Source organism: Leuresthes tenuis, unplaced genomic scaffold (assembly GCF_036924035.1).
Source record: "Leuresthes tenuis unplaced genomic scaffold, fLeuTen1.0.hap1 SCAF_15, whole genome shotgun sequence".
Taxonomy (NCBI): domain Eukaryota; kingdom Metazoa; phylum Chordata; class Actinopteri; order Atheriniformes; family Atherinopsidae; genus Leuresthes; species Leuresthes tenuis.
Window position 1 is genome coordinate 3,649,219 of NW_027325369.1, and position 25,496 is coordinate 3,674,714.

Here is a 25,496-nt window from a genome sequence, read left to right on the forward strand (position 1 = left end):
ATACCTACAAAGAGAATGAAAGGGAACACCGGTATGCATAGAAACCCCAGACGTGGATGGGGGAAGCAGCGGCTCACTGATCGTCTCCACGCATATGTACCCATCATTCTTCTTTAGAGTGGAAAATTATGAAGTTCTCAGATGAGATGGAGATTGACTTGTGGGTAGGCCTACAGGGTTATGATTTTAGCAGGACATTCTCAGATTATCAATGATTCTGTTTACCTGTAGGAAACCTACAGTGAGGCAGGTCTGTGGGGTTATATGGCATTATAAATATATCTTGTGCCAGTATCTATTGGAAAGAAAACTGCAGTTAAGTATAGCTTGCCTGAAATACCTGTGTAAACAGTTAGGCCAGATTCATACATATACATTTCAGGTTTCTCGCTGTCTTGCTTCACATTCACTTTGAATGAGGCAACGTCTTGCGTTGCTTAATTGAATTCTGGGTCCATTTCTTCACTGGGATAGTTTGCAGTGAAAAAGTTGAGATTTGTTTAACTTTTTCAAGTGGCAGTGAAGACGCCTGCCAATCAGATCACCTTACTAATCACATGTATGAACTTGAGACTGATTATTGCTGCTATTCCAAACATTAAGCCCACCCACTGTCAAACATTGCATACATGTGAATTTTCCCTTTTGGTGCTGTGTTGACATCAGAAATTGCTCAAGCAATGGTAAATTAACTTAAACCTTTTAAGCTGTGATTTTGGGAGGAGTTTCTTGCCTGGCAAGAAAAATTATCCAGCATGCAACTTCCTTTAAATCCACAACTTGGAACCAACAAGTTATAGCATGTTAGTCAGTAAAGTCTAAATGAGCTATTTTTCTTCTCTTTCTGGTCTTAATGGGGCTAAACTAAACCAAGCTAGCTCCAGCTGCAAAACTTACACTCATTAGAATCGAATCAGTTTTTTTATGAGACAGGAAGTAATAAAAGATTGTTTGAAAATTTTGAATTATTATATCATGATTAAAATATAATGTATTATGTTAAAAGTAAAATATATTAAATTCATTAGAATGCCTGAATTTGAAAATGCACTGTTTGTTAGTTCAATTGCTTGTATTATTTCATCAATAATCTTTGTTTCTATTTATAACTAATTACTAATGCTAGTCCTACCTTTTCGGAAGAGATCTAACTAATAAATTATCACTGCATTCATGGGGGAAGCTGTGATTGGTGTGTCACACAGTTTGTATTTCTATTTTGTGATCTGCATGGCTACAAAAGAGTGAGACAAAAGGAGAGAAATCTGTCTCATACAACCTATCTTTGGACTGAGGACAGCAAAGAAATGTTTAGTTCTCTCCACCTAATGTCACAGGGCCATAAACACTCGTTATGACACCACAGAACACATATGGTGCTAAAATAGATTCTTCTAGTGAACAATGTTGTTAATGAGCTCGTTTGTGGTGTCAGGCTTTTGGTTGAGGTAACAGTCAGGTCTCCTCTGACCATGCATGTTACTGTCTGCATGCTTTGTGATGTAGCTGTCACCATGCTAATGAAATGTTTGAACTAGTGTCAATGTTAATGTTGCTGCAACAATGCATTTCCACAAATGCAAATACTCATAAGTGTCCAATCAGTGGCTCATTGACCACTGACCTCTGAGGTTGTTTGTCAGTTGCCCAGTGTCTCTCTGACTGAGCAAAAATTCTTGAAAAATATTTTTCTTATATTTCCTCTTTAGGCTGGGATCTTGCACTGCATTTCAGATTGAGTTGAAAAATGAATGTCAAAACCGAAGTTATATTGAAGAAAGCAATAATTTAAATAGGTAAAAGTTTGACATCCAAAATTATAGTTATACAAAGAAGTTATTCATTGTTAGGCATTATACTACAAAGCCATGAACAAAGTAGTTTCACAGACTCCCCCTTCCATACAATTATGTAATAATATATCTGGCTGAAGCCTTTCTACTATATGTAAATAACGACAACTTTTGATACTTAAAGCAACACTCAGTGGGATTACATGGCACTGTAAAAATCGGATTAATGGCTAAATTACAATAAGACTGAATTATTAAGTTAATCTAATAACTCAAATGAGTTATTAGTCTGACAAAAAATTGGACTGGGTTACTTGCTGTCGGATTAACACCCAGAGATAACTCGGTTGATAGTCACACTAAACGTGCTTGTAGACGGTAAAGCACGTGGTGAATTGGACTTTGCATTCTGCGCATGCTTAAGATTTTTTCCCGGGGTCGTCACCCGGAAGTGGAAGGAGACGATATTACTGTTGTTGTCGCAGCCGTCAGAAAGAAAGAAACAACGCGATGGAGAATGCGCCGTTGTGCATCGCATGCATCACAAAAGAAATGTAGAGTGACGTAGCCTCATCTTGCTCTTCGTTCGCCGTCTTTCTCAAATGCCTGAGTTTGTTGTTGCTGGTGGTGAAGACGTCAACTGGAAGTCTCTCTATTACCACCAGTTGAAATAGGTACAGCGCCACCTATCGTACCGGGGTATGACATGCTTTGTGCCAATGATTCGATTAATTCACTGCCATATATCCAAGGATAATTACCCTTGCTCATATAAGGAGCATAATCCAACTATAGCTATAATCGAATTAATCACATCATGTAGACCCACTCACTAGAGAAGTATGTGATCCTTAAAGCTGTATGCTCCTGACTCGTTTTGAAGCACACATTCCTGGGTCTGAATCTGCCCCAGAGTGCTCAAGGGCTGAGCAAACAAGTTCACGACTTTGGTTTCCAGCCTAGCACTACATCACTTTGTGTTTTGGATGCTTGAAATTTTAGTCAGCTTTCAATAGCGTCTTTGTGGCTTCTTCACCATGACAAAAAATGTATGTAAATGACTGTGGATTTGTAGGGCTCACATAAAAATGTGTTTTTATGACAGTGGTGTCACATCCCACAGCTGTAGAGGGAGCCAAAGAGCAAAGAATTAGAAATGTTTGAATGTTGCTTTAAAGTTTATTCTGCTGCTATTTTAATGGGTCTAATTATGATTTTCTGGGTTTGTTTTGGCTCTTTTTATTGTACTTTTACTGAATTAGTATGATGAATGCAAGACTACACATTTTATTATCTTTACTTTTTGGCATTGCTACTTATATAAAAATCCTATGTCACTCTTCATTGAAGCCAAAACTCAATATAGAAAACTGGGAATCAACATTTTGATTCTCTTTGGGCAGTTGAACCAAACTGACACTTGGCCCTGGGGCACGTCTGGTGCATCTGTGTACGTCTTTCTCTGGGTTTTTTGGTGTGTGTGAGCACCATCAACACTATTAAACTCTGTCAACTTCTTGACATTTCATCAGTTTGTTAATTTCTCCAAAACAAGCATCACCTTCACAACTTCATGACCATGTAGAGAAGAGAAACTGAAGAGAAACTGATAATGGCTCGAGATCGACCAGATCTATATGATATTTCCAAAAAAAATGGCAGTTGTGGGCTTGTGATTGAGAGAAAAGCCTCCATCCCTGTAGTTTTACAGCCAATCATTATTAATAATGCGTTTGAAAACAGTGCAACATAATCACGGGATCATTTGTGGAGAATAAAGAGTTATGTGTCCTAATTACACCATATCACCATGCACCATACACCATAACCTGCAGAAAACAGTTTACTACTCATCAAGCATAAATTAAAGAAAGTGGCAGTCTCTACCCACAAAAAAGACAATAAATGGATGTATAGCACAATTTAATTCAAGATAGTTCAGTTACAGGTCAAACACTGATACATATCTTGTAAGAGAGGAAAAACTTTCAGGCTGGAATGAGCCGCATTTTTCCTAAAAGTACGGACATGCTGCAACAATCACTGTGATTCACTGTGACCTTAATAACTTGCAGAGAAAACAAAAAGCAGATTTTAGATCTAAATTATCTGTCTGACTGGCGACCTGTCCAGAGTGTACCCCGCCTCTCGCCCGATGACCGCTGGGATAGGCTCCAGCCCCCCTGCGAGCCGACCGACGGATATAGAAAATGGATGGATTATCTGTCTGTTGGTGTGAGTGCAGGTTTGGTGGAAACTGAGTGTGTCAGGATTTGAGGTGATTTTGTTTGATGTGAGTCACATTCCCCTGTTTGTCTCCCCTTTTCAGATGTAGGGTGTGGAGCAGGGAGTTACAGACTTGTGCTCTCACCTCTCCAGGGAAGTTCATTAAACCTCTTTTACATTTATAATGCCAATCTCATGGATACTTCAGCTGAACAAAGAGTGCTTCACTGGACAGTGGTTATTCCACAAGCGAGAGGTCGGTACACCCCCTGCTCACATTCACAGGTTTGCTGAAAATTATGCTGAAAGACCATCTTGTTGGAACACTAAAGCACTGTTGTTGTGTTAAAATGGGTGATGCCGTCTTAATAAGTCATCAGATTCTGAATTGTGCCTAATTGTGCCTTCAGCATTGTAAATCCAGTAAAAATGTGTGCACTGCACGGAAAGCTGGACTTCTTAAGGGAAGAATCTTTAAAAAGTTATCAAACACAAATTATTTCAAATATGCAGAAAGAAATAGTGAAGCTTCTAAGTTGCATTTTTACCTGTAAGAGCTGTCGTTGTTTTGTCAGTTGAACAGCCTCTATAGTCTGGTTGAACTGGTTACATGCCAGTGGTTCTGTAAATTAGAATCTCTTAGAACTTTGCCCTGCATGAGACAATCACAACCAGATACCACGACTCAATGCTGAGGATTATCCATTTATAACCTAATTTTTACATCTATAATCTAATAAAAAGGGAGAATCAATGAAGTCAAAATATATACAATGCTTTAGGTCAGACTTACAAGTACCAGAATACTGTAAATATAAAAAGTTATACCACAAATAGGGTGAAACTAGAGTCCATAAGGCAATTCCCTCTTTATGGAGTGGAATCAAAAGTTGTCAACTAAACTTAAATTGAATTTCTTAATAGGTCAGTTCAGATCTAACTGACTTGAAAATCGTTGCACTTTTGCTCACATGCAAAGCAGCAACTGATGTCTCATGAAGGTAAATTGAAGTATAACCACTTTAAAACCTGAAAACGTCCCACACAATGACACACAAGCACCCGCAAACATAAAGCACAGGCATCATTTTCCATATTGCAATCATTCAAGCTGAATATGGACTTTCTTCTCTCACCATTCACACTGCTTTTCTTGTACATGAATTTAGCATGATTTCAGAAAGCAAAGAGTATGTGCCCTGTGTCCTTCATACATATGCAGCCTGTTACACGAGTGAGGAACTGATCTCTTTTGTCTGAGTTACTTTGCGTGGGAGGCAAATGAGCTTGCCTGCCATTTAGCACACAAATGATGAAGTCACAAGAGATTTAGGAGGTTCTTCATGAAGACAAGGCTGTGCTTGTGCTACAGGACTCATGTTGTGTTTTTGTGCTCTTAGTATTTGAACTGGTGAAATGTAAAAGCTTAAGTTAGGAGCTGTATTAAATTAGAATTTTAAGGAACTTTGTCTAAAATCTTTATGCCACTTTGCACTTCTCTGATATCTCAGAATTTCAAAAGAAATGTTTTATTTTCTTTTTCAACGTCTTTATTAACCTATTTAAATAGAAAACCTTTACTTGTAGCAGAGTATTTACACTTTGTAGTTGTCTTGATCATTCTAGATATGTACTTTCTCCACTACTGACTGTACAAGTTAGTCATACCTAAAGTACATTTTAACTGTAGACGACAGTTAAAAATATTCACATTGCTTTATTAATGTGAATAAGAATTTGAAATCTCTATGTCAGTTTGTTTGAACAAGTTCCACAGCACTTGAGTTATGATTACATCAGTGTATCTTTATTCATGCTAATGAACAAAGACTTGTAACCACAGACATTTTTCTGCAGCACTTTGAGTGATTTTTATTCTAAATTATTGTCGGCAAATTACTCCACACAAACACTCTAAACGCGCGTTTTTCAAAATGCATAATATAAAGGTATAAAAAAAAGTTCACATCTCACAGTTTGAGGACAAAAGACATGAAAATTTTAAAGTGTTTTGTCACATCCTGCTCGTCCCCATCCGGTAAGGGAACAACAACAGAGAGTCGTTCTGAGCGCTGATTGGTTTGGAGGATGATACAACGGCCCCGATTGGCCAAAAATTTGCCGCTCCTGGGCTTCTATTTTGAACATAAATACAAGTAGCTTCTTGGTTTTTCTCAGAAACCAGGGGGCTGTCAGAGAGAATGTATTGTGCGGTAGCTCTCTGACTTAAAGAACAATTATGTGTCTCTAGTAATTTAACCAGGCCGGATGAAAGTTTTATTTCACTCGGAGCCACCGAATCACTTCCAACCGGTGTTTCGGATCGTATTTTTGAAAAATGTTTTCTTATATTTTCGCTAGCTGACTGGTTAGCTTCCGGGTTAGCGTGATTTTTGGACCGCGTTGCTAATTGGCATTTTCTGATCTATCAGTAAATAATACCGCCTGCAAGACTTGTCTAGATTTGATACCAAGAAAAAGATGGAGTCCATTATTGGCAGCACTAGTCCCGTTAACACCGCTTTTAAAAGTAGGCCCGATGCGATCCCCGGGCTCTCCTCGCTCACCCTGCCGGACCTGAGCACAAAGACCGCGCACTGCAGGAATCTGTTCTCCCCTGGACCCGCGGCTGTGCTGTCTCCGGTCACCAATTTAGCTCTGGACATGAACAATTTAGCTGGGCTCGGAAGGTACTATTATTGAAATTGTGTGTTTTATCTCGCATGCTTTACGTTTAAAGTTTTCCAAGAGATAAACAAAGCCTATTCGTTTATTTTGAACCGTACTTGGCATGCGGAAAATTGACTTGTGCTCTCTTCACTCATTTATATATCTATTTCTTCCTTTTAAGCGAACATCCACACAGCCAATGTGATACCCCGAAAAGGAGAAAGCATCCCCCCCTTGAGAAGGTTCCCTCCTTTGCCTCTGACGTCTCATCTGATGCTGGTAAGCCCCCGGTTATTTCCATTATCTGTGTTTATTGATGCTATTAGCATTGATGCCAGAGGGCTTAATGTTGATTTATTACTTATGATTTCTCACGGATGCCAGTCAGTGGTTTGTTAAATCTTTGTAGGAATGCATGACTTAAATGATTAGCAGAAAACTAAGAATGTTTACTTGTCAGGCAGAAATGTTGATCACTACGTAGAACAAGATCAATTCTCCTCCTCTCATGTGATTAAATTGCTCTGGTTTTTTGGATGGTTGATTGTACTAATCAAGGCATTTTGAGTTTATGAAATTTTAATCCTTTAGTTTACCTGATATTTAAAAAGCTAAGAAAAATAAATGATAAAATATCAAGTCAAAGACTTTTCTTTTTTTTTTTTTCTTTTTTTTTTAACTGATTGTTTGCTATTTGTCAAGTTTTGAAATGTGGGTTCCCTCCTTCAGGCCTCGGTTTGGATCTCCCCAGCCCTCTGGATGATGAGGTGGAGGACACGTAAGTTCTACCGTCTGCCTCACCCCCCCACCCCTGTCTTATCTAATAAGTCAACTTGTGAGTGTTGCCCCTCTTCTCACCCCTCTGAGCCTCCACCTCCCCACCCTATGCATGAGTTCAGCTGAGCCAAGCACCGTTTCTCATCTGCAGGATTATTGTTTCTTCCGTTGGCTTTAAGATGACTGGTTCACTCGTGTTTTTTTGCAAATCAGATTAGCCAACAAACCCTAAGAGATTAACTTTCTTTGTATTCTTGTGGAAAAAACACAGTCTGATGTGCTGCATAATCATATTACATTGGTTACATTTCTGTTGGCACAAATACAGGCTTGATATTTGCCTTAAACTGAGTGCAAGTCCCAGTGAAACTTGTTTGCAGCAGTTGTGCTTGCCAATGTTATCTTGACCAGTTTGTCAGCGTATCCTCAGCTGTCTGATCATGGGTGGCCTCTTAGTTCTTGGTTGGGTGAGTCCCTGCCGACATCTGCTGCTGTCTGATGCGAGTTCCTTTAGTGCAGTGTTGGGTGCTGAGGACCTCATTCTCTTCCTTTTACAGCTGTTGGGTTGCTAGGAGTTTTTCAGGTTGGGGGAGGACATGCCCTGCGTTTGGGTTTAATGATACCCACCCCCCTTGGTTTTTGGCACACTCTTCCTATGCTGTGTTGTTTCAATAGAAAAAAGGGAGGGGGCGGCTGGAGTTTTTCTGCATCAATGCTATAGAAATGAGGGCACCCATAGAGAACAACTGCTTTTCCCCTCTTGTGGTCTGCCTTGAGTGGGACACGCTCCCCCCTCAGCAAACAAAGGGCTATTGCAGAAGAGAGGCTCGGCAGCGTTGGCTCCAGCAGGCATATGGTGGATTAGCTCTCTACATCCCTTCTCCTCTCCCATCCCCCTGAGCAGCACACTGAGCTCTCAGCTCCACTTGTTTAGCATACAGGTGGGTATTACCGGTACTTCAGTGCAAAGACCACCTCTCCTCCATTTTCATTCATACAGCTTCCTCAAATCCAACCGTTCCCCGCGGTTTTTCAAAAGAGCTCCGGATCCTTTGTAGTTTCTGAATGTACAGTGTTGTGACACTGGCTTTTAAGGCAGTCTGACCTTTCTTCGCTACATTTCCTGCACACTTCTTTAACACCTTCTCTGTTTTGTTACAGATTTGAAAAGGCCATACAACAGTCGAGCCGGGTTTTTAACGAGTAAGTTGCTTTCCGATCCGTAACGTCAGTAATCGGTGTTTGGTTGTTACGGCCTCTCACTCAAACGACATTGCTGTCTCTGGAGGTGTTAATTCCTCACAGGAACAAAAAAAGACACCTGACTGTTAATTTGTTTTGATTGCAGCTCATTCCTTTCCTTTCTTATTAATTATAGGAAGATGCCAATTCGAAGAATCAACTCATTGCCAGTAAGTTTTTTTTTTTTTTTTTTTTTTTTTTTTTTTTTTTTTTCCCATGTTGTGACAAATGACAAACATGGCTTGAGTTTACTTGACATGCAGTTGAAATGGAACCTGAAAAAGTTTGACACAAATGTTTGGAACACAATTGCAGAGAACAGGTTTTTTATGGTCTCTTAGCCTTTTCTAACGCCCCTGTTCTCTCCTCCCACTCCCAGCTCCAGCTGCTCTGTTTCAGTCCATCTCTGAAGGGACAAGAAACGGATTCTAACCGCTATGGAATATTCGGCCAACAACCCTCCAAAATGAATGCATCCTCCACCTCTCATTGCGACAACAAGGAGAACATGGTAAATGTTAGTGTTGTAGCATTCAGTTTTTGACAATGTGTTCAACAACTCTGCTTCCAAAAGTATGCTTACTTTGTTGGATGGAACCAAGTTGTGTCCCCCCTTATGCCAGTAAGACTCTTTCTTTGCATTAAGAAAACTGGCATAGCTGTTCAACAGCTTTTAGCTGATTACCTGATAGCTAATTTGACTGGAAATATGTCCTTTACTGCCTTTTTGATGGAACACGGGATACTAACAAATTAATGGAGAAAACAAACAAAATTCCATATGCATATTGGTTGGATGGATCAGGATTCACCTGAAGTGTCTGACATGCACAAAGGATTGTGGGTGCTCTGACAAACACTAAAGATGCACAGAATGATCCTAAATTTGTTGCCTCTAAGTGTCCCTCCTTGACTGTAAGAAGGCAGCATTGTCAGCATTGGAGTTTTTTTTTTTATTTTGTGCATTTACCCAAAGACTGTATGTTACCATGGCGAAGGCATTGCATCTTTCAGGTTACAATTTGGTTCTTTCAATTTTGTTTGAGTCAGAGTTATTGTTAGAATAGTTTCGTGTCCATGTTAGGTGTTTAAAAGTAGGTGGGCATGGAGGATATAATTTTCCCCACCGAAGCTTACATTTGGAACAAATAATGAATGCCTGCAGAAATGTTGTAATACTATTAGTATTAGTTTTACTCAAGTTTTCATCTATTAGACCTACTGGTTGTTGGCATTTAGAATTTCTTTCTTTTTTCAGGAGGGCTTTGAATTCAAAAAACCATACAAGCCCGCATCGCGGTATCGCGTGCGCTCCAACAGCGAACATTCAAAGGACGCCTTTGCCCTCCGTCCCAACTCGGCGCCAGCTCTCATGGTATGTGAGCATGTGAAGAATCTGTCTGTGTTTGTTGTGCAGGTTGTGACCTGGCTTTGGAAGGAGGCTGACACCTTTCTGCCCTTTTCCCATTTGTCCAGCTCTCCTCACCTCCTCCAGTCCAGCAGCTGGACCTCTTCGACTCCAGCCCCATGTTTCTGAGACGCTCCTCCCTCACCTCCTCTATGAACGACGACGACGACGACGACGGCTTTTTGGACGTTCTCGACGACAACATGGAGGTTAGACTGGGGAGAAATTGGCACGGGCCTTTTATATTCCTTGCATAGTTTTTGCTCTGACTGTACAACGGTGGGGAAATAATGCTTCCACTGAACATTGGGGGGGGGGGAGTAGAGATTTTCATCTTTATGAAGCCACATGCACTCTCTTCTCATATGGAATATTTTTTTTAAAAAGTGCAATGTGGACATTCTGTGTTGTCTACAGAATGACTCTGGGATGCCGATGGGAATGGCAAGCTTGCTCACTGCCCCACTGATGGCTGACCGCATAGGAGAAGACTCTGTAAGTTTAGTCACCATCCTCTTGATTAGTTAAGGTTGAGAAAAGCAAAACTGAATGTCAGGATTTCATATTTTCCCTACTCCTTTATCTTTAGCCTGTCATGCGGTGTCGGCCACGAAACCTTTTCCGCTCACCTTCCATGCCCAGTCCGATGTCCCGTCTCTCTGTAAAGCGTCCGGACTGCCCCGTGGATGAAAACACGCCTGTGAGGGTGAAGAGGCGCCGTAGCCTGGCGGGAACACAGGTCACCACCCTGGAACAAAACCCCGAATCCCCGAGAATGGTGAGTCACGTTCCCACCATGCAACGCAGAATTACACATAAACACCCCCTCTGTGGCACACAAAGGGGTGTTGTCTCACTGCGGGATTTTAAACCAAGTCAGCTGGTGAAATTACAGTTGGTGAAACATTTCTGGGGTGTAAAAACTTTTCTTCCATCTGGATGAGCACAAACCGCAGCAACAAACTCATTGAACCAGCAGAAAATGAACAAACGTCACTGAAATGAATTACTTTGCTCACAGTAGATATGCTTTTCTGGTTCTGGAATTACTCTTCCAAACATGCCTTTGAATCTTGTCTCCACTACATCAGCTACTGGCTGTGAACTGTTTTTATAAGAAGACGTTTAACTAAAGTCATATGTTCGGTGTGATATTGTACGATTGCCTTCGGAATGCAGGAAGTTATTTTGGGCAAACCGAAGACCTGCTGTCAGTGTAGAAATGAAACCCCCTGTTTATGGCCGCTGAAACAGCCAATGAGGCTCAGTGGCTTTTGGCTGGCTTTACAGACCATCTTATATTGTCTCCTTGACTGCCTCCTAAGCCTTTCCTGTCTCTCCTTCCAGAGCACCTCACTGCTCCAGAGGTCCAAGTCTTTCTGTCAGACAGACATTGAAACGCTGCTCGACAAGGTGGATGGTTCTAATGAGCTAATAGGTGATTTCACTAAGGTAAGGAAGAGTGAAAACTCCTCAGCTGTGTGGCTTTTATCTAAGTGAAACAGCATTCCCAATCCGATAAAAATTTTTTTTGTCTTTTTAGCCTTTCGTACTCCCCACAGTGAAGGGAAAACATCAAGACCTCAAATACATTACCTCAGAGATGGTGAGTGGACGCCAGCCTTGCACGACGCTTAGTCAGCACAGAACATGTCTTTTTTTTTTTCCCTGTCGGATTCATTTTAAAATAAAATATTAACAGCATTTTGTTTGTTGTTTTTTTTCAAGATGATGGCAGCGCTGACCAACCAGTTTGATCATATAGTTGAGCAAGTCATTGTCATCGACTGCCGCTACCCCTACGAGTTTGAAGGCGGACACATAAAAGTGAGTCAACCTGTAGAAAAGACTGCGACAGTGCCGGAGTGCAAAAAGTATCAGACTTAAGGGTCTGTAAGCTGAAAGCTTCTGTTTGTGTGCTGGCTTTCTGAGTTCAACTTTTCTGGGCTTGTGTTTGCTGTCTCAGGGTGCACTGAACCTGCACCAGGAGGACCAAGTGGAGGATTTCCTCCTCAAGACCCCCATCGTCCCCTCCAGCCCAGAGAAACGAGTGGTCATCATCTTCCACTGCGAGTTCTCGTCGGAGCGCGGCCCTCGAATGTGCCGATTCGTCAGGGAGCGAGACCGCGCTTTGAACTTGAACGAGTATCCCAAACTCCACTACCCTGAGCTCTACATCCTTAAGGGTGGATACAAAGACTTCTTCCCACATTTTCAGGTTGGTTTTTAGGATTCTACTGAAAGCTCATCTGTTTTAAGTTGAAGTTTATAGTCCATTCAGGAGCTTTTCAGTTAGATCTTCACCTTCCTCCAGGTTATAAGAGGATGTTCCAGAGAATGTTTACTCCAGCTAAATTCACTCTCCTTATTTATTTATTTTTTTGGGTCAGTTCGCCTTCTTTGGTCTCAAACTTGGCAGCGGTTTCCTTTTCCAGTTTGTCACATCTGAACTTGATAGCGGATCAGTCGTACGTTCGGTGCTCTGAATTCATGTACTCCTTCTTCTGCACAGGCCCAGTGTGAACCTCAGTCCTACAGGCCCATGCACCACGAAGAGTTCAAGGAGGACTTGAGGAAATTTCGCCTCAAAAGTCGCACCTGGGCCGGGGAGCGCAGCAAGAGAGACATGTACAGCCGTCTGAAGAACCTGTGAGCGCCTCCTCATCCTTCCAAACCGCCTCCCCATGAACACTCAGTCCAACCTCCTCACTGAGCCCAAGGCCTCACCCCACCAACCAGGAAATACCTTTTGGTGTTCCACCAGCAGAAAAGGGCATATATACATACATACATACATAGTTTTTTATAAATGGGTTGTTTTTTTTTCTTCCCCTTAAAGTCCCGTAAGTTTCATGTTGCTATAGCAAAGTTAGTTATTTATACAAATTTTAAAGATACTTTTTGGCCTAAATAAGGTCCAGCAAACAGAGTTTGAAAAGGCGATTTTTTTTTTTTTTTTTTTTTTTTTTTTTTCCTTCTTTAAACCACTTGGACCTACTTCCTGTTTTACAGTCTTCTTTTAAAAATGGTTTTTAAACACACCTGAAGCACAAATCAGTGCTGGGCTGCAATAATCCAACCAAACTACACAGTTTTTGTCTGAACTTTATCTAAGCACTTGCATTAAAACCTTGAAATGGTGAGGTGCTTTTTTTGATACTACTTTTTGTATGTTTTTTTATTTTATTTTGTTTTTTAAATGAGTTAACCCTTATTTAGAAGTGTTTATTCTTGTGAATCTTTCTCCAGAAATGCTGATTGGTAAATTTATTGACCCGTAAAAGATGAAAGCAGAGATGGTTTTCTTTCTTTCTTTATGTTCCTCTCCTTCCTGATCGGTTGCAATACTTGATTTGTTTTCTCAGTCGGAAACCAAAGCAAACCAAAACTACCTGTTAACTGTGCAGTGAGATTTCTTTTTCTTTTTCTGATGCTGCAGGTCGGCGAGGAGATTTTTGATCAGAGAAAATCATCTTATGATTTGCTTTGACTCCTTGATTTTCGCAGATAAGACGTCTTGCCCTCTGCAGAACTAATGTCAGTTTGAAATGAGTCGGGTGGCTTTAATATTTTGGTACAGGCTCGTGGGGGAGCTGCTGAAATAAAGATCCAATGTGCATTCAAACGGCTTGCTTAGTGGCTTGTTTTTCTTTTTAAAGGCTTGTGAAGCTGCTCTTCTCTGTTGAACTTTGAATGCGTAAACAACCAGTTGTGTCATCTCTGAGGGGGGTTTTCTCTGGTATAACGTAACGCAAAAATGTCAGTTCAGTTTTCAGACTTGGGCACTGAGCAGACTCTGCCATCCACATTTGAACTCCATTAATAACACAACTGCTGTGTTCGGTCTGCAGCTCTGCTTGGCTGGGACTTGAGTATTCCTGCACAGAGCAGTTCCTCTTTCTCTTTTTTTTTTTTTTTTCAAATTCTCCCTCGCTCAGCCAGCCTCGGGAGTGGCCTCTTTGTTGCAGCACGTGCCCACACACACACACACACACACACACACACACACACACACACACACACACATTCCTCTCTGTGGAGGCAGCGCCTGGCAGCTTTACATGTCCTGACAGGAGGTTAACAGTTGTGTTGCAGGAAGGGGAAAGGGGTGGAAACCAATTCAGAGCCACCACGTGCTGTAGAAACGTGACCAATCTGATAAACTGAAGGTCATGGAGGCAGAAATCTGCCATCTGGCACTTTGCCAAAGTTTGAACTCGGACAGCTTCTCAGAGGCCGTTCGGCTGTGGGAAAGAGGCCCTCTGTTTGCATTCTGCTGGCTGAGCTCTAAAGAACAGTTTCTTAGTGAAAAATGTGTCTCACTGGCTGTCATGTGCACCTAAGAGAGGGGGGGGGGTCTGAATCTTTTTTTTTTTTTTTTTTTCAGTTGTCTTTACACATAATTGTCAGTGGATTTATATTCATGATTGGGTTTCTACCTTTTTTTATTCATGTAAAATGACTAACATACCATATAAAAGGCCTTGGACCTGTACTTTGTGTGAGGTATACATAATGCCCCTTTCAATATGAGCCTCCTCTGCTTTAGCTGTTGCTTTTAGATTTTAGACCAATCCTCAGAACTTTTCCCTTAAGAAAACTTGAACAAAGCGACCTTTTGACACTTCGTTATGTAAAAACTGGGAACTTTTGCCCATAGAATAGATTTTAGAAGCTCTAAACTGAAAGATTTAAATGGTTTAATTATCTTGTTTTCCAGATGCGTTTATAAATGTATTTGTCTTTCAAAGCTATTGTTCTGCACTTTGAGCATCTCACTGGGAACATATGCCAGCACCCTGCAGAGTGTCTCAAATACTACCCCACCCATCCTGTGGTTTCACCTTTACACCCCACCTTTGGGTCCTGCAGGCAGCTTACGAGCCGTTCAAAAACTGCCCTCGCACAAAAACCCCTCCAGCCTGGGTGTCACCACTCTGCTGTGACCCGTTGTCTGTACACATTGATGGGAAACTGTCAAACCAGCCTGTAAATCAAAGGCCTCACCACTTGACAAGTGAAGCATGCAGCACAACACGGGGTTTCAAAGCATGGGTGGGGTTTGTGGTTGTGCAAGAACAACCTTTGGTTCTGGGTGTTTTCGAAGATTACAGACATTCTTTTCCCGCTTGTTTCTGCTCTGTGCACGTTGTCGCTCTGGTTTGAGGTAATTTCACACTCAGGATGTTTTCACATCACCATGCTGGGAACGCACAGCAGATAAAAAGATATTTTAGTCGCCCGCTGTGTGTTGTTTTTAGCTTCCTTTATTTCAAACCAGCGGGCCTCTCTGTTATTGGTCCGTGTAGCTGGCTGATCACCCTTCCTTTCACCCACATCCTGTTGTTCTTATTCAGCTGTTTCATCACAGGGAAATGTGACTCAAAGCTCAAAAACACTGAAACTTGCTTAGCCTTTTTTGTGGTGATCATGACACGAGCTGCTGCACATCCCTTATGGTTTATGAGCTCTATGTTGTAAATCTGATCAAATCAAACAGCTATTGCGGGGTCTGCAACTTTCACATTGTGTTCTCAATGATTTTTATCCAATTATTACCTGCGTGATCCCGCCAATTTGATTCCTCACTGCTGAGGAATAATGTGTTCAAACTGGTCTTGGTTAATCATTACCAAGGTGTTGCAGAAACACTTCTCACCCACACACATTCTCACGAAAAGCTTCACGTAAGCAGCTGGGACAGTCGATGTTGCTTCCCTCACCTGAAAAAAAATCTAAATTAAACTTGGTGTTGTCAATTAGTCAATGATGAAGTGATGGCACAATTTTTTTTCTTTTTTCTTTCAGATCAGTGGAAACAGCCAGTCATGGCCTCATATTAAGCAAAGAGAACAATCATGTCCCAAAAAATACAAAATGCAAATAAAAAAGAAATTCCTCCAGATTCTTTGATTCTTTACTGATATTAAGCATCATAGAGGGAGAGATATGCAAATACAAAAAGTACAGCTGTGATACAAAGTTTGGTTCAGAGAGAGTTAAGGGAATTACCAAAGCAATTATGAATTGCTTGTATGTAGAGCACTAGTTTTGAAATATGTGTTTGAAAAATAGCATTTAAATAAGTTTGGACTGGTCCTGGATAAAAAGTCACTGAATTAAACAGGATATAGAACCAAATTTATGCCAATTCTTACTGTAGTCTGTCCTTTGCATACTGTGAATTTTTGTTTCGATGGCATATGAAAAGCAAATCTGATTAACACGACCATTTGGACAAAACTTGAACCAAATACTCAGATGCTTTACTAAAGGGAAAGTTCTTACACCACGCTGTAAAAATGCTCCATTTCTATTCCTGAACTGAAAATGTCGAGCACACATAAACATACATAATAGAATCATTTTGATACTTTATGCTCATATCATCCTTTATGCGTTTCTACTTCTGTGTAACTGCTTATGATGCAAATATTGTACCCATGCATAAAACTAATAGCTGCACTCGGAGAGGTCACCTCTGTCTGCTCTGAGGTTCAGTCAGGATTAGGGTTTTAAAAGTAAAAAAGCATCTGATTTATCTGTTTCTGCCTCTGTCTGTCTGTAGGGATTAAACAAAAAAAAAAAAACAGGTGAATTTGATTCTACTCAGTGGTTTGAAACCCTTTCAACATCATGTCAAACATGTTATTTCAATGAAGATCTGGAGCCCAAAGTGATGTCCCCTCAACGCTTTTTATTTATTTATTTTTTTAATTAACATGCCTAAAAAAATAAAAATAAATCCACTAAGGGGGACAAAGTAATTTGAAAGAACCTTAAAGTCACAATAGTTGCCGGTTTATTTTCTGTCAGTTAACAAATCGATTGCTTACAATAAACTCTTGGACATTCTCTCAAAGTGAAACAAGCACAGGACCAGCGCGTTCACTGAGTCTCAGCTGCTCTGTGCGGGGCTGAGGATGAAGAGGTTAACAGGAAGGTGCTGTGGCAGTTTATTCACACACACACTGACACACTGAGCAGGGCGTCTCCGAGTAAAGAAGCGTGACCTCCAGCAGCTGCTGGATTAACAGCTGCCTCTGTTTGTCTGCTGCTCAGACCCCGGAGCTCTCTGCTCTCACTCATCCTCTCTGCAGCCTCCTGTCTTTCAGGGGCCATTCCACCCGCTTAGACCACACCGCTCCACTGAGCCTGCGGGTGGGTTTCCACTGATATTTGATGCTTTGATTCTGATCGTTCTGATTAGTTTGTGATGTAAACGAATAAGACAGTCAATTAAATGTAGATATTACTACAAAACGTTCAAATGACCACAAAGAAGTTAAAGCAAGCTGTTTGAAATGTCACTGTCAGATTCTGGACATTTATTAAAAAAAAAATTTTCAGATAAAATTCTTCTAAAAACCTATCGACCTGGAGCAGAATCTTGCAAAGACGAATCGTTCGCTTATCCCAGCTTGTATTTACATTTTTTTTTGTATGAAATTAAATATCTTCTGTTCGGTGGCATTTCGCTGTAGAAAACGAGCAAAAGTTGAAGACCCCCAGACACAGGCAGCATTTAGACATCAAAAACACAACTCCAAACAAACAATGAATCAATAAAGCAGCTTTATTATTTTCTTGCTATTAAACCAGAAAAGACATTTTAAAAAAGTGTTTAATCTGACAAAGCACGAGTTCTTCATTAAAAAAGTGGAGAAACAAGGCTGCGGGCGCCCTCTGGTGGTTTAAATGATTTAATGCAACGGTGGACGAGAGCGGTCAGCTGATCAACGCGGAAGTGAATAACCAGCAGATAGAGAGTACACACTTTGTTAGACGACATAAGCCGTGTTGTCGTGATTTTCCCCACTTCTAAGAACATGGTGCGGTGCTTCCTGATCCACACCGTGTGTCCCGTGGCCGCCCTGTCTTCCGGGGAGACCCGGGTGCTTTACTCCCGGGTGTTCGGTCCAGACGAGGCGCTCCTGTCTGAGCGACACCGGGAGTGCAGCCCGGAGGAGAGAAGGCTCCTGCAGAAGGAGAAGATGCTAGTGGTAGCAAGGTGAGCGCGTTTTGCGGTAAAGCCACTGAAACATCCTCTAATTGTAACAGTGGACACTGCGGATCGGTCTTCATTCACATGCCAGCAGCTAGAACAAAGCAGAAGATTGACATCAGTCGGTTCTGACGTGTGTCTCTGTTGGTACTGTTTTTAGCTGTTTTCAGACCACTGTATACCATGTATTCCAAGCATGGACCCATTACTGAGTGGTCCAACAGAGGAGAGAGACGGGGGACTCTTTCATAAATGCAAAAACAACAAAGTGACACGAAATTATGTAAAACTTTCGTAAAGTATGCAGCTGGAGACTCACAATAGGCAAAAAATGTCTTTGTGGTTATTTTGTGTCTATTTGGTTTGGTCCCACTAATCCTAAAAAATGTAACGTAACTTCAGTCTTTTGGTGTCAAATCTTACTTCAGTGTTTTTCCATGAAACTGAGCACAGCTGAGTTGGTACAGCATCTGATTTGGATGCCTCTTGGTCACCTCCAACTGGGAGGAGACTTCAGGGTGAGCTGTTCCCTCTTGCCTGAGAACGCGTTGGGATACCCCAGGAGGAGCTGGAAGTATTACTGTGGGTGTCCCTCCTGGACCTGTTGCCTCAGCGACCTGACCACAGATAAACAGTAGAAAATGGATGGGATGCCTTGATGGATGCTGTGGAGCAGTTTCGGTTTGAGATAAGAGATCAACACATGGGCATTTGTGCCTTTATATTCACTAATAATCTGTTTGTGTTTTCCAACAGAAAACGCAAGTCCACAATGTCGGGACATTGTCGGCATATCATTTATGTGCGGATCCCTAATAATAAAGGAATAATGTTTCACCTATATTCTGTAAAAAAAACAAAAAAACCAGTGTATTATTACACTCGTTATCCACCGTGATTACACTCAGCATGGTTACATGCACAGTTGAGGCCATTTAATTAGATCACTGTCCATGTCCTAGTATACATGCACAAAAGGGGAATCATGTTTTTAACTGAAGTGTGTCAGACGCTGCAACACAGCGAACTGTGAAAATGTATTCAAGATATCCTGCTGCTTCTAACCTTCTCTGTGGGAGATCATCTTGCATGTGACTGTAACTGAATTCACCGTACAGACGTCTTAAAATGTCTTAAATGGTCAGTTTGTCACGTAACGCTGTGGTTAAAAAATCTGAATTTTATTAATGGGCTGATTTGCAGTCATAATTTTCTGACTTTATTGGGAACTTGGCTGTATTAACACACACTTACACTTCACTGTTTTTTCAAAAAGAAACAAAAGGAAAGCAGGCAGAGCGCCTCTAGTTAAGTGCTCAACGCTTCCATTGTGTCTGTTTAACCTTGTCTGAGTTCTTTGAAGCACTTTACACGTTTCTCATTCACCTATTAACAAAAACTCATACAACATTTCCACGAGATGCTGGAGATCGAACCACCGACCTTCCGAGCACCCTGCCAGCCGAGCAACGCACCGGGCGTATATATGCAGGAGCGAAACTCCAACGGCATCATCTGTGTGCGTTATTCTGGTTTTAAGATCGTTTTGGTTGAACTAACATGTTTATATGCTTTAGAATAATAAGCTTTTTAACAATGAGTTTTTGTTGTGTCATGCAGACATGTTTACTGGGAAGAAGATAAGCATTTGTATTTATTCCTCCACAGAGTATTGTCTTTGTTCAGAATGATGAAGTTTCCCCTGATATTCCCTCGTTTTTTTATTAATATCCAGAGTTGAATCTTCAGAAAGCAACATGCTACGTAGCTGGATGTTCAGATGCTCTGTGTGTTGCAGAAGGCAGTCATTACACACTGCTGTACGCCTTCACACTTACGAAGATCCCATTTCTTTGGCTTCTTCTGGTGATGCTATAATAACATGATTAAGGTTTCCTTCTCCACGTCTACCTTAAACTCAGATGTTGCTTTCAGTGACAGTTTCAACTTTTTGACAACTCAAGCTCATGTTGGCTCCATATGAATTAATTGGATTATAATTACAATGAATTGAATTCCAGTTGGCTTGAATTGGACTATATTACTTAAGTGCCTTGAGATGACAATTGTTGTAATCTGGCGCTATATAAATAAAATTGAATGGATGGATGGATGGATGAATTGAATTGAATGTTGGTCTCCCTCCTCGTTATAAACAGCAAACCTGCTCGAGCTTCTTCCCGCTGTGAGAGAAAGCTCACACGAGGTGTCTTCTGGGATGTTTGCGCATAGGTGGAAAGGATTTCTGCCTCACCTCCCAGAGCACTTTGAATGAAGTTAATCAGAAGATAAGACCTTGAGAGCGCGGTTGCTTTAGCACCTCTTTTTGCAACCCAAAAGCAAAACGGAGACCTGATTTTCACAGTATAAACTGCCAGCTGAGAATCATCGAGGCAGCGGTGGAGGCTGTCAGTCTTCTCTGCAGTCGTCTCATTTCTTTCCTGTTGGTGTTTGTGTTTGTCTGAGGAGATTGCTCACTCCCTGCGGTGGAAAAGACTTTCATTACCGTTTTGATCCAACATGCCAAAGTAATGAGGCTGTTATCTTTTTCCAGTGAGTGTGTTTTCTTGTGAAATAACTTGGTTGTGCTATAAAAGCTTTTAAGTTAAGTAGGAAAAATAGCAGGTCAGATAATACCCAGTGTGCCTCTGTGACTCAGGAAGGTCCTCAGCGCCATCTCTCTGTCCCGGGAGGCTTCTGGTCGCCTGCTGGTGGACCACGCTCCTGGCGAGGAGGCTCTGCTCTTGCAGGATGCTGACAGCGGAGTGGTGCGACTGAGATCGGGACACCCCTTCTCTGAAGAGATGAGTGCCCTCTGGCTTGGGGTCCAGAGCCTGGGCTTCACACTGGTCTGTGAGCCACACGAGAACCTGCTGCTGGCTGAGGGAACCTTGAGGAACCTGACCCGACACTGCCTGGAGGAGCTGCACATGCTGGGGCAGGGCAGCGAGGTGAGTGAAACACCTAACAGGCATGTGTGCTGTGTTCATACACTGATAAAGAGAGCCTTCATGTTGTTGTGAGGGGTAAATATCTTAATGCTTCAAACCCAAAAATCTAAAGTTTAGATCCAATGTCTAACTTCAAAAGTTTTTGACTAAAAACACTCTATACATTACAGATTAGGCATTGTAACATTGTAGGAACTTATAGAAATTATTTTGAACGCACCTTTCCCATCTCCCATCAATAGTCTTATCCCACCCATATTCCTTTTTTCTAAAAATTGTCCTGCGGTGTTGGCTTTTGACATATAGATATCAAAATGTGGAACATCATGTGAATTTGTGGGATGAGGGACTTTGCTGCCCCACACGAAGAGAGACAACTGATCATCCTTACTGAAGGTTACGCTGAGTCAGCTGCAGATAACTGAAAATAAAAGAAGAAATTGTGTAAAAATCATGTCAAATGAGGCCACAATGAAACACCTTCAGTCATTTGCAGGGCAGCATACCCCCAGTGAAGCGTGGTGGCAGCCGCATCATGCAGTGGGGATGTTTTTCATGAGCATGGGCTTATGGAAATGGGTCAGAATTGAGAAGCAGAAACCATCAGGTTTGACGTTGATGGAGTTGTGGCTAGATGTCCCAGAATCATAGAGGCATAGCCCAACAGACAAGAGGCTCCACAATATATTGTCTTTTGAGGCTTTGCACTGTGAAGTTTTTTTAATTTTTGTTTCATCACTTTTGTTGTATCAGAATTAAATGCGATTTGTCACCAATGGCATTTTCCCTCCAGGTCCTCTTGAAGAGCAGCCGCATTGATGTTCTGCTCAGCCGCCTGCTGCCTCACGGCCAGCTCCTCTTCCTTAACCACCGCTTTGCCCAGAGTCTGGAGAAGGAAGTCGCAGCCTACATGGCCAAATGAACCAAAGTGACCACAGCTGCCGTTTCACTGAGGCCAAGTCTCTCACCTACAGTCTGACTTCCAGTTTGAGGTCAACAACTGCTCGCTGTGACTGCTGAAACCTTCAAGCAAGCTTTGGTGACATTTCTGCATCAGAAGCAGAGGTTCTGGCTGCTTGGATGTGGATGCTGCTGGATGTGGAAACAAAGAGTGTGGAAACATCTCCTGTCAGCCACGTGCAGCTCACTGTTGGCTGCTTACCGTGTGGGAGGCTTCACTTCAAATTGTGTTTGTCAAATTAAAGAGTGGAAAGGAAAATGTGGCAGATTAAAGAGTGCAACTGAAGGGGTCAGTTAGGACTCACATGCCAGGATCAAAGCCTGTCCTTTATCTGATTTGCCATACTTGAATTGTCACAGTGGAGCCTTGAGGAGTCAGATTTGACCTTTTTTTTTTGTGTGTGTGTGTGTGTGTGTGTGTGTGTGCGTGTGCACATTAATGAAGTCTTATTGTGTATATTGCTTTCTAACAGAGCTGAAGAGAAGGAAGAAAGCAGACTGCAGCACAAAGTATGAGTCATGTTGTGATAGCAAAGAAAGATCAAAGTGGGACCTGTTTATTGTCGGCTGAAGCAGAAATGTCCCTGTTATGAGTAGAATGGAAATGGCAGAAAATGACGGCACATATGAAGTCATAATGAAGGGAACGCACAGATGTTGGCATTCAGAATGCAGATCAAAACACAAAATATGACAAAAACAACCACATCACAGACATCCTGACACAAAAAATGTATTCTTGTTTATCTTGTGAACATCTGTTGTGCTGACTGCATCTCCCTCCTGTCCTTTATTTTTACATTTTCTTTTCTTTTTTCTGCCAACAAAACTTGACTTTTAGCAGTCTGTCTGAATGTGAGCAACAATTGCTTTAATGTGCTCATTTTTTCCTTCATTAAAGAGATTCATCAACTCTTTCGTAGTACCAAAGAAGCATTCTTTGAAAGTTTGTGGACACAAGGGATTCAATGTTGAATATTAAAAAAAACGGGAAAACTTGGACGCGTTGCATGCAGTGTGCAGCATTTCAGTGTTTCATCAGTTGTTTCACAGACTACGGTTACTATAAAACTAAATAAAACTTAATAAAGGTGTAAACCAACTGACTGATGTCTGATTGTAGCAAAGTACTGTTACAAAGTCTTGAGCCATGCCTAATTTCTAAATATATTGTCAGGAAAACGTGCAGTGCTGTGCAAACATTCATGGAAATAAAAGGCAAAAACAGTGTTAAGAATGGCTTCTTGACAGCCACCCTTCCATGGAGACCATTTCTGATGAGGCTTCAGTGAACAGTAGCAAGTCAAGTGAAGGTCCACATGTATCTCTCAGGTGCTGGGTCAGCTTTTTCTTTTTCCCCCTCTTTCTTAAGTACATCCCTTTCAGATACTGTTCATGTGCTGAAGATAGTTTTTAGGCTTGACACTTTGTCCTTCACGTGCAATGTTTTCAGCTAATATCTGGAAATCACCTTGTTTGTGCAGAATACTTTTTCATGTCTGTCAAACTGTGTCTTCCTTATATTTGTGTCTTTGCAATAGGCTGACAGTGACAAATGTAGCATTTTGGAATGGATTCCTTGCTATGTTGTCTGTTATGTGCAGACACAACACTGGTTCATCTCTTCAGTGAGGTCTCTTTTTTATTTTTAACAAACAAAAAACACATTTCTCTGAAAATAGTCAGATTCAAGGACCGGATGCGAAATGGTAACAGTGGTATCATGCTCTGTATCAAATCATTAACAAAAAAAATGGCCTTTAAGTGCGTTTTGCTACAAGATGAAAACCTTAAAGCACATGGATAACTGTGGGGAGGAAGAAGTCTGTTTACTGTGCCTAAGCCTCTGAAAACATCAGTAGCAGCAAGTATAAATTTCACAATAATGAATCTGTCCAATGAAATATTGCTTATGTGATAAATAATACAAAACCAAATCAACTCCTTTCCAAGATTTTTGGGCTGAAATGACTTTGCGCTGACCTTGAGCCTGGTCTGAGGCATCTGAGGCTCTACTGAGGCTGGCACCTCAGGTGTCATCAGATTTAGGACCGTAAACCACAGGGAATTAATCAATCATTTGAAATCAGTATAAGCACTTGATATTAATTAGTTTTGTTCTAAAAGGAATGGCAGAACAGTCCACTCTACAGTTATCAGTTTCAAACTTGACTAAGTTATTATAACTGGGCAAATTGTTTTTAAGTCATTACATGTAACATTTGCATTAAACTGGTTCCTCTGGATCTGCACATCCATCCATCCATTTTCTATACCGTCAATCCATTAATCGGGTAGCGGGTGGGCTGGAGCCTATCCCAGCAGTCATCGGGCGAAAGGCGTGTACCCCGCCTGGACAGGTTGCCTCTGCACATCCAGTTATATGAATTACACTTCCCACAACTAAGTACAGGGCCTAAGCAACCCCACTAGGGGGCAGCATGCAGCCACACATGATGAGAGCTGCTATTAAGAGGCAAATATTGACACCAGAGCAGAAACTCAGTGTGCTGCAAAAATCCCAAACGCTGCTGCCTTGAAACAATTTAAAAATTAGATGGTAGACATCAAACAAGCAGCACTCAAATTGTTCTCATGTGTGTGAGACCAGTTTGTAATTACATCTAATGAGTGATGCACAGAAACAGGAAGTGGATGCTTACAAGCAGGTGTTTGATAAAATGCACGAGTTAATGTCAAGTGGAGATTAAAACTGCAGAGTCTGCTTTAGATGTGAGTGTGTTGTGCTATCATCAGCTGTGATGGTGAGGCCCTATCCCCCATTTCATTACTGCACAGCCTGGTTGGTGGGCAGGATTGTTAATAAGGACCCGTTAAACATCATGGTGTACAAATAATTAGGTGGAATATTGGGATGGGGTGTAGAGGGTCCTAAGAGTAGCTCAGTATAATTGCACAAAGATATCACGGGGTGGGAAAATTTGGGGATGGAAGCACAGTTGTTTTTAGAACAGGGAACTCTTAGGTTAAAGTTACAAGATTTAATGGAACAAGGTTCCAAACAAAGCCAAAAAAAGTTTTTCTTCCAGCCGAACACAGCGGGTAAATAGCTCAAGGCACAAGCTTGTTGGTAAAATCAGCTGCTAGAATATGTAGTTACACTGAATCTGAGCACTCCTGGGCTTCAATAGCACTCACAGAGGGAACAAATTGAAGGCCATTAACTGGAGTACATGTAAAAAGAGAAAAATAACTCCCACAGTAAAAAACAATCATGCACTATTCACAAACTTTGAAAATCATCTGCACTGAAAAACCCAACCAGATGGTAACTGGGGCGAGTTTATCGAAGGGACCAAATGTCAAATTGCACGAAGCAGCAGAGCCAATAGATCAAAGGCAAAATCTGGATTACTGTTTAGTATACGAGCTGCTGTCAGAGGACGGCAGGGCCTCCAGGGCATCTTGTAGGTAGCGGGCAGCGTGGCTCTCCTACACAGCTG

The 25,496-nt window shown here is 41.5% G+C and overlaps 2 protein-coding genes across 2 annotated transcripts; both read left to right on the forward strand.

Annotated features, from left to right (window-relative positions):
- Window positions 1-6,198: 6,198 nt before the first annotated feature.
- cdc25b (cell division cycle 25B) lies at window positions 6,199-13,742 on the forward strand. Its single transcript, XM_072365442.1, has 15 exons — window positions 6,199-6,709; window positions 6,871-6,968; window positions 7,419-7,467; window positions 8,628-8,669; window positions 8,845-8,878; window positions 9,088-9,219; window positions 9,967-10,083; window positions 10,185-10,325; window positions 10,534-10,611; window positions 10,706-10,894; window positions 11,464-11,568; window positions 11,660-11,722; window positions 11,845-11,943; window positions 12,083-12,334; window positions 12,629-13,742. Exons 1-15 carry the CDS (start codon window positions 6,501-6,503, stop codon window positions 12,767-12,769), a joined length of 1,749 nt encoding a protein of 582 aa, XP_072221543.1. The 5' UTR covers window positions 6,199-6,500; the 3' UTR covers window positions 12,770-13,742.
- A 4,089-nt stretch (window positions 13,743-17,831) lies between these two features.
- Window positions 17,832-23,091, forward strand: ap5s1 (adaptor related protein complex 5 subunit sigma 1). Its single transcript, XM_072365640.1, has 3 exons — window positions 17,832-18,127; window positions 20,781-21,072; window positions 21,866-23,091. Exons 1-3 carry the CDS (start codon window positions 17,946-17,948, stop codon window positions 21,992-21,994), a joined length of 603 nt encoding a protein of 200 aa, XP_072221741.1. The 5' UTR covers window positions 17,832-17,945; the 3' UTR covers window positions 21,995-23,091.
- Window positions 23,092-25,496: the final 2,405 nt, after the last annotated feature.

What these genes read in the sequence shown, in the direction of transcription:
- cdc25b (XM_072365442.1), top strand. Translation starts at nt 6,501, where the DNA reads ATGGAGTCCATTATTGGCAGCACTAGTCCCGTTAACACCGCTTTTAAA. An exon ending in TTCTCGACGACAACATGGAG is followed by an intron (nt 10,326 to 10,533) that starts GTTAGACTGGGG and finishes TGTTGTCTACAG; the next exon opens with AATGACTCTGGGATGCCGAT. An exon ending in AATACATTACCTCAGAGATG is followed by an intron (nt 11,723 to 11,844) that starts GTGAGTGGACGC and finishes TTTTTTTTCAAG; the next exon opens with ATGATGGCAGCGCTGACCAA.
- ap5s1 (XM_072365640.1), top strand. Translation starts at nt 17,946, where the DNA reads ATGGTGCGGTGCTTCCTGATCCACACCGTGTGTCCCGTGGCCGCCCTG. An exon ending in AAGATGCTAGTGGTAGCAAG is followed by an intron (nt 18,128 to 20,780) that starts GTGAGCGCGTTT and finishes TCTGTGACTCAG; the next exon opens with GAAGGTCCTCAGCGCCATCT. An exon ending in TGCTGGGGCAGGGCAGCGAG is followed by an intron (nt 21,073 to 21,865) that starts GTGAGTGAAACA and finishes TTTTCCCTCCAG; the next exon opens with GTCCTCTTGAAGAGCAGCCG.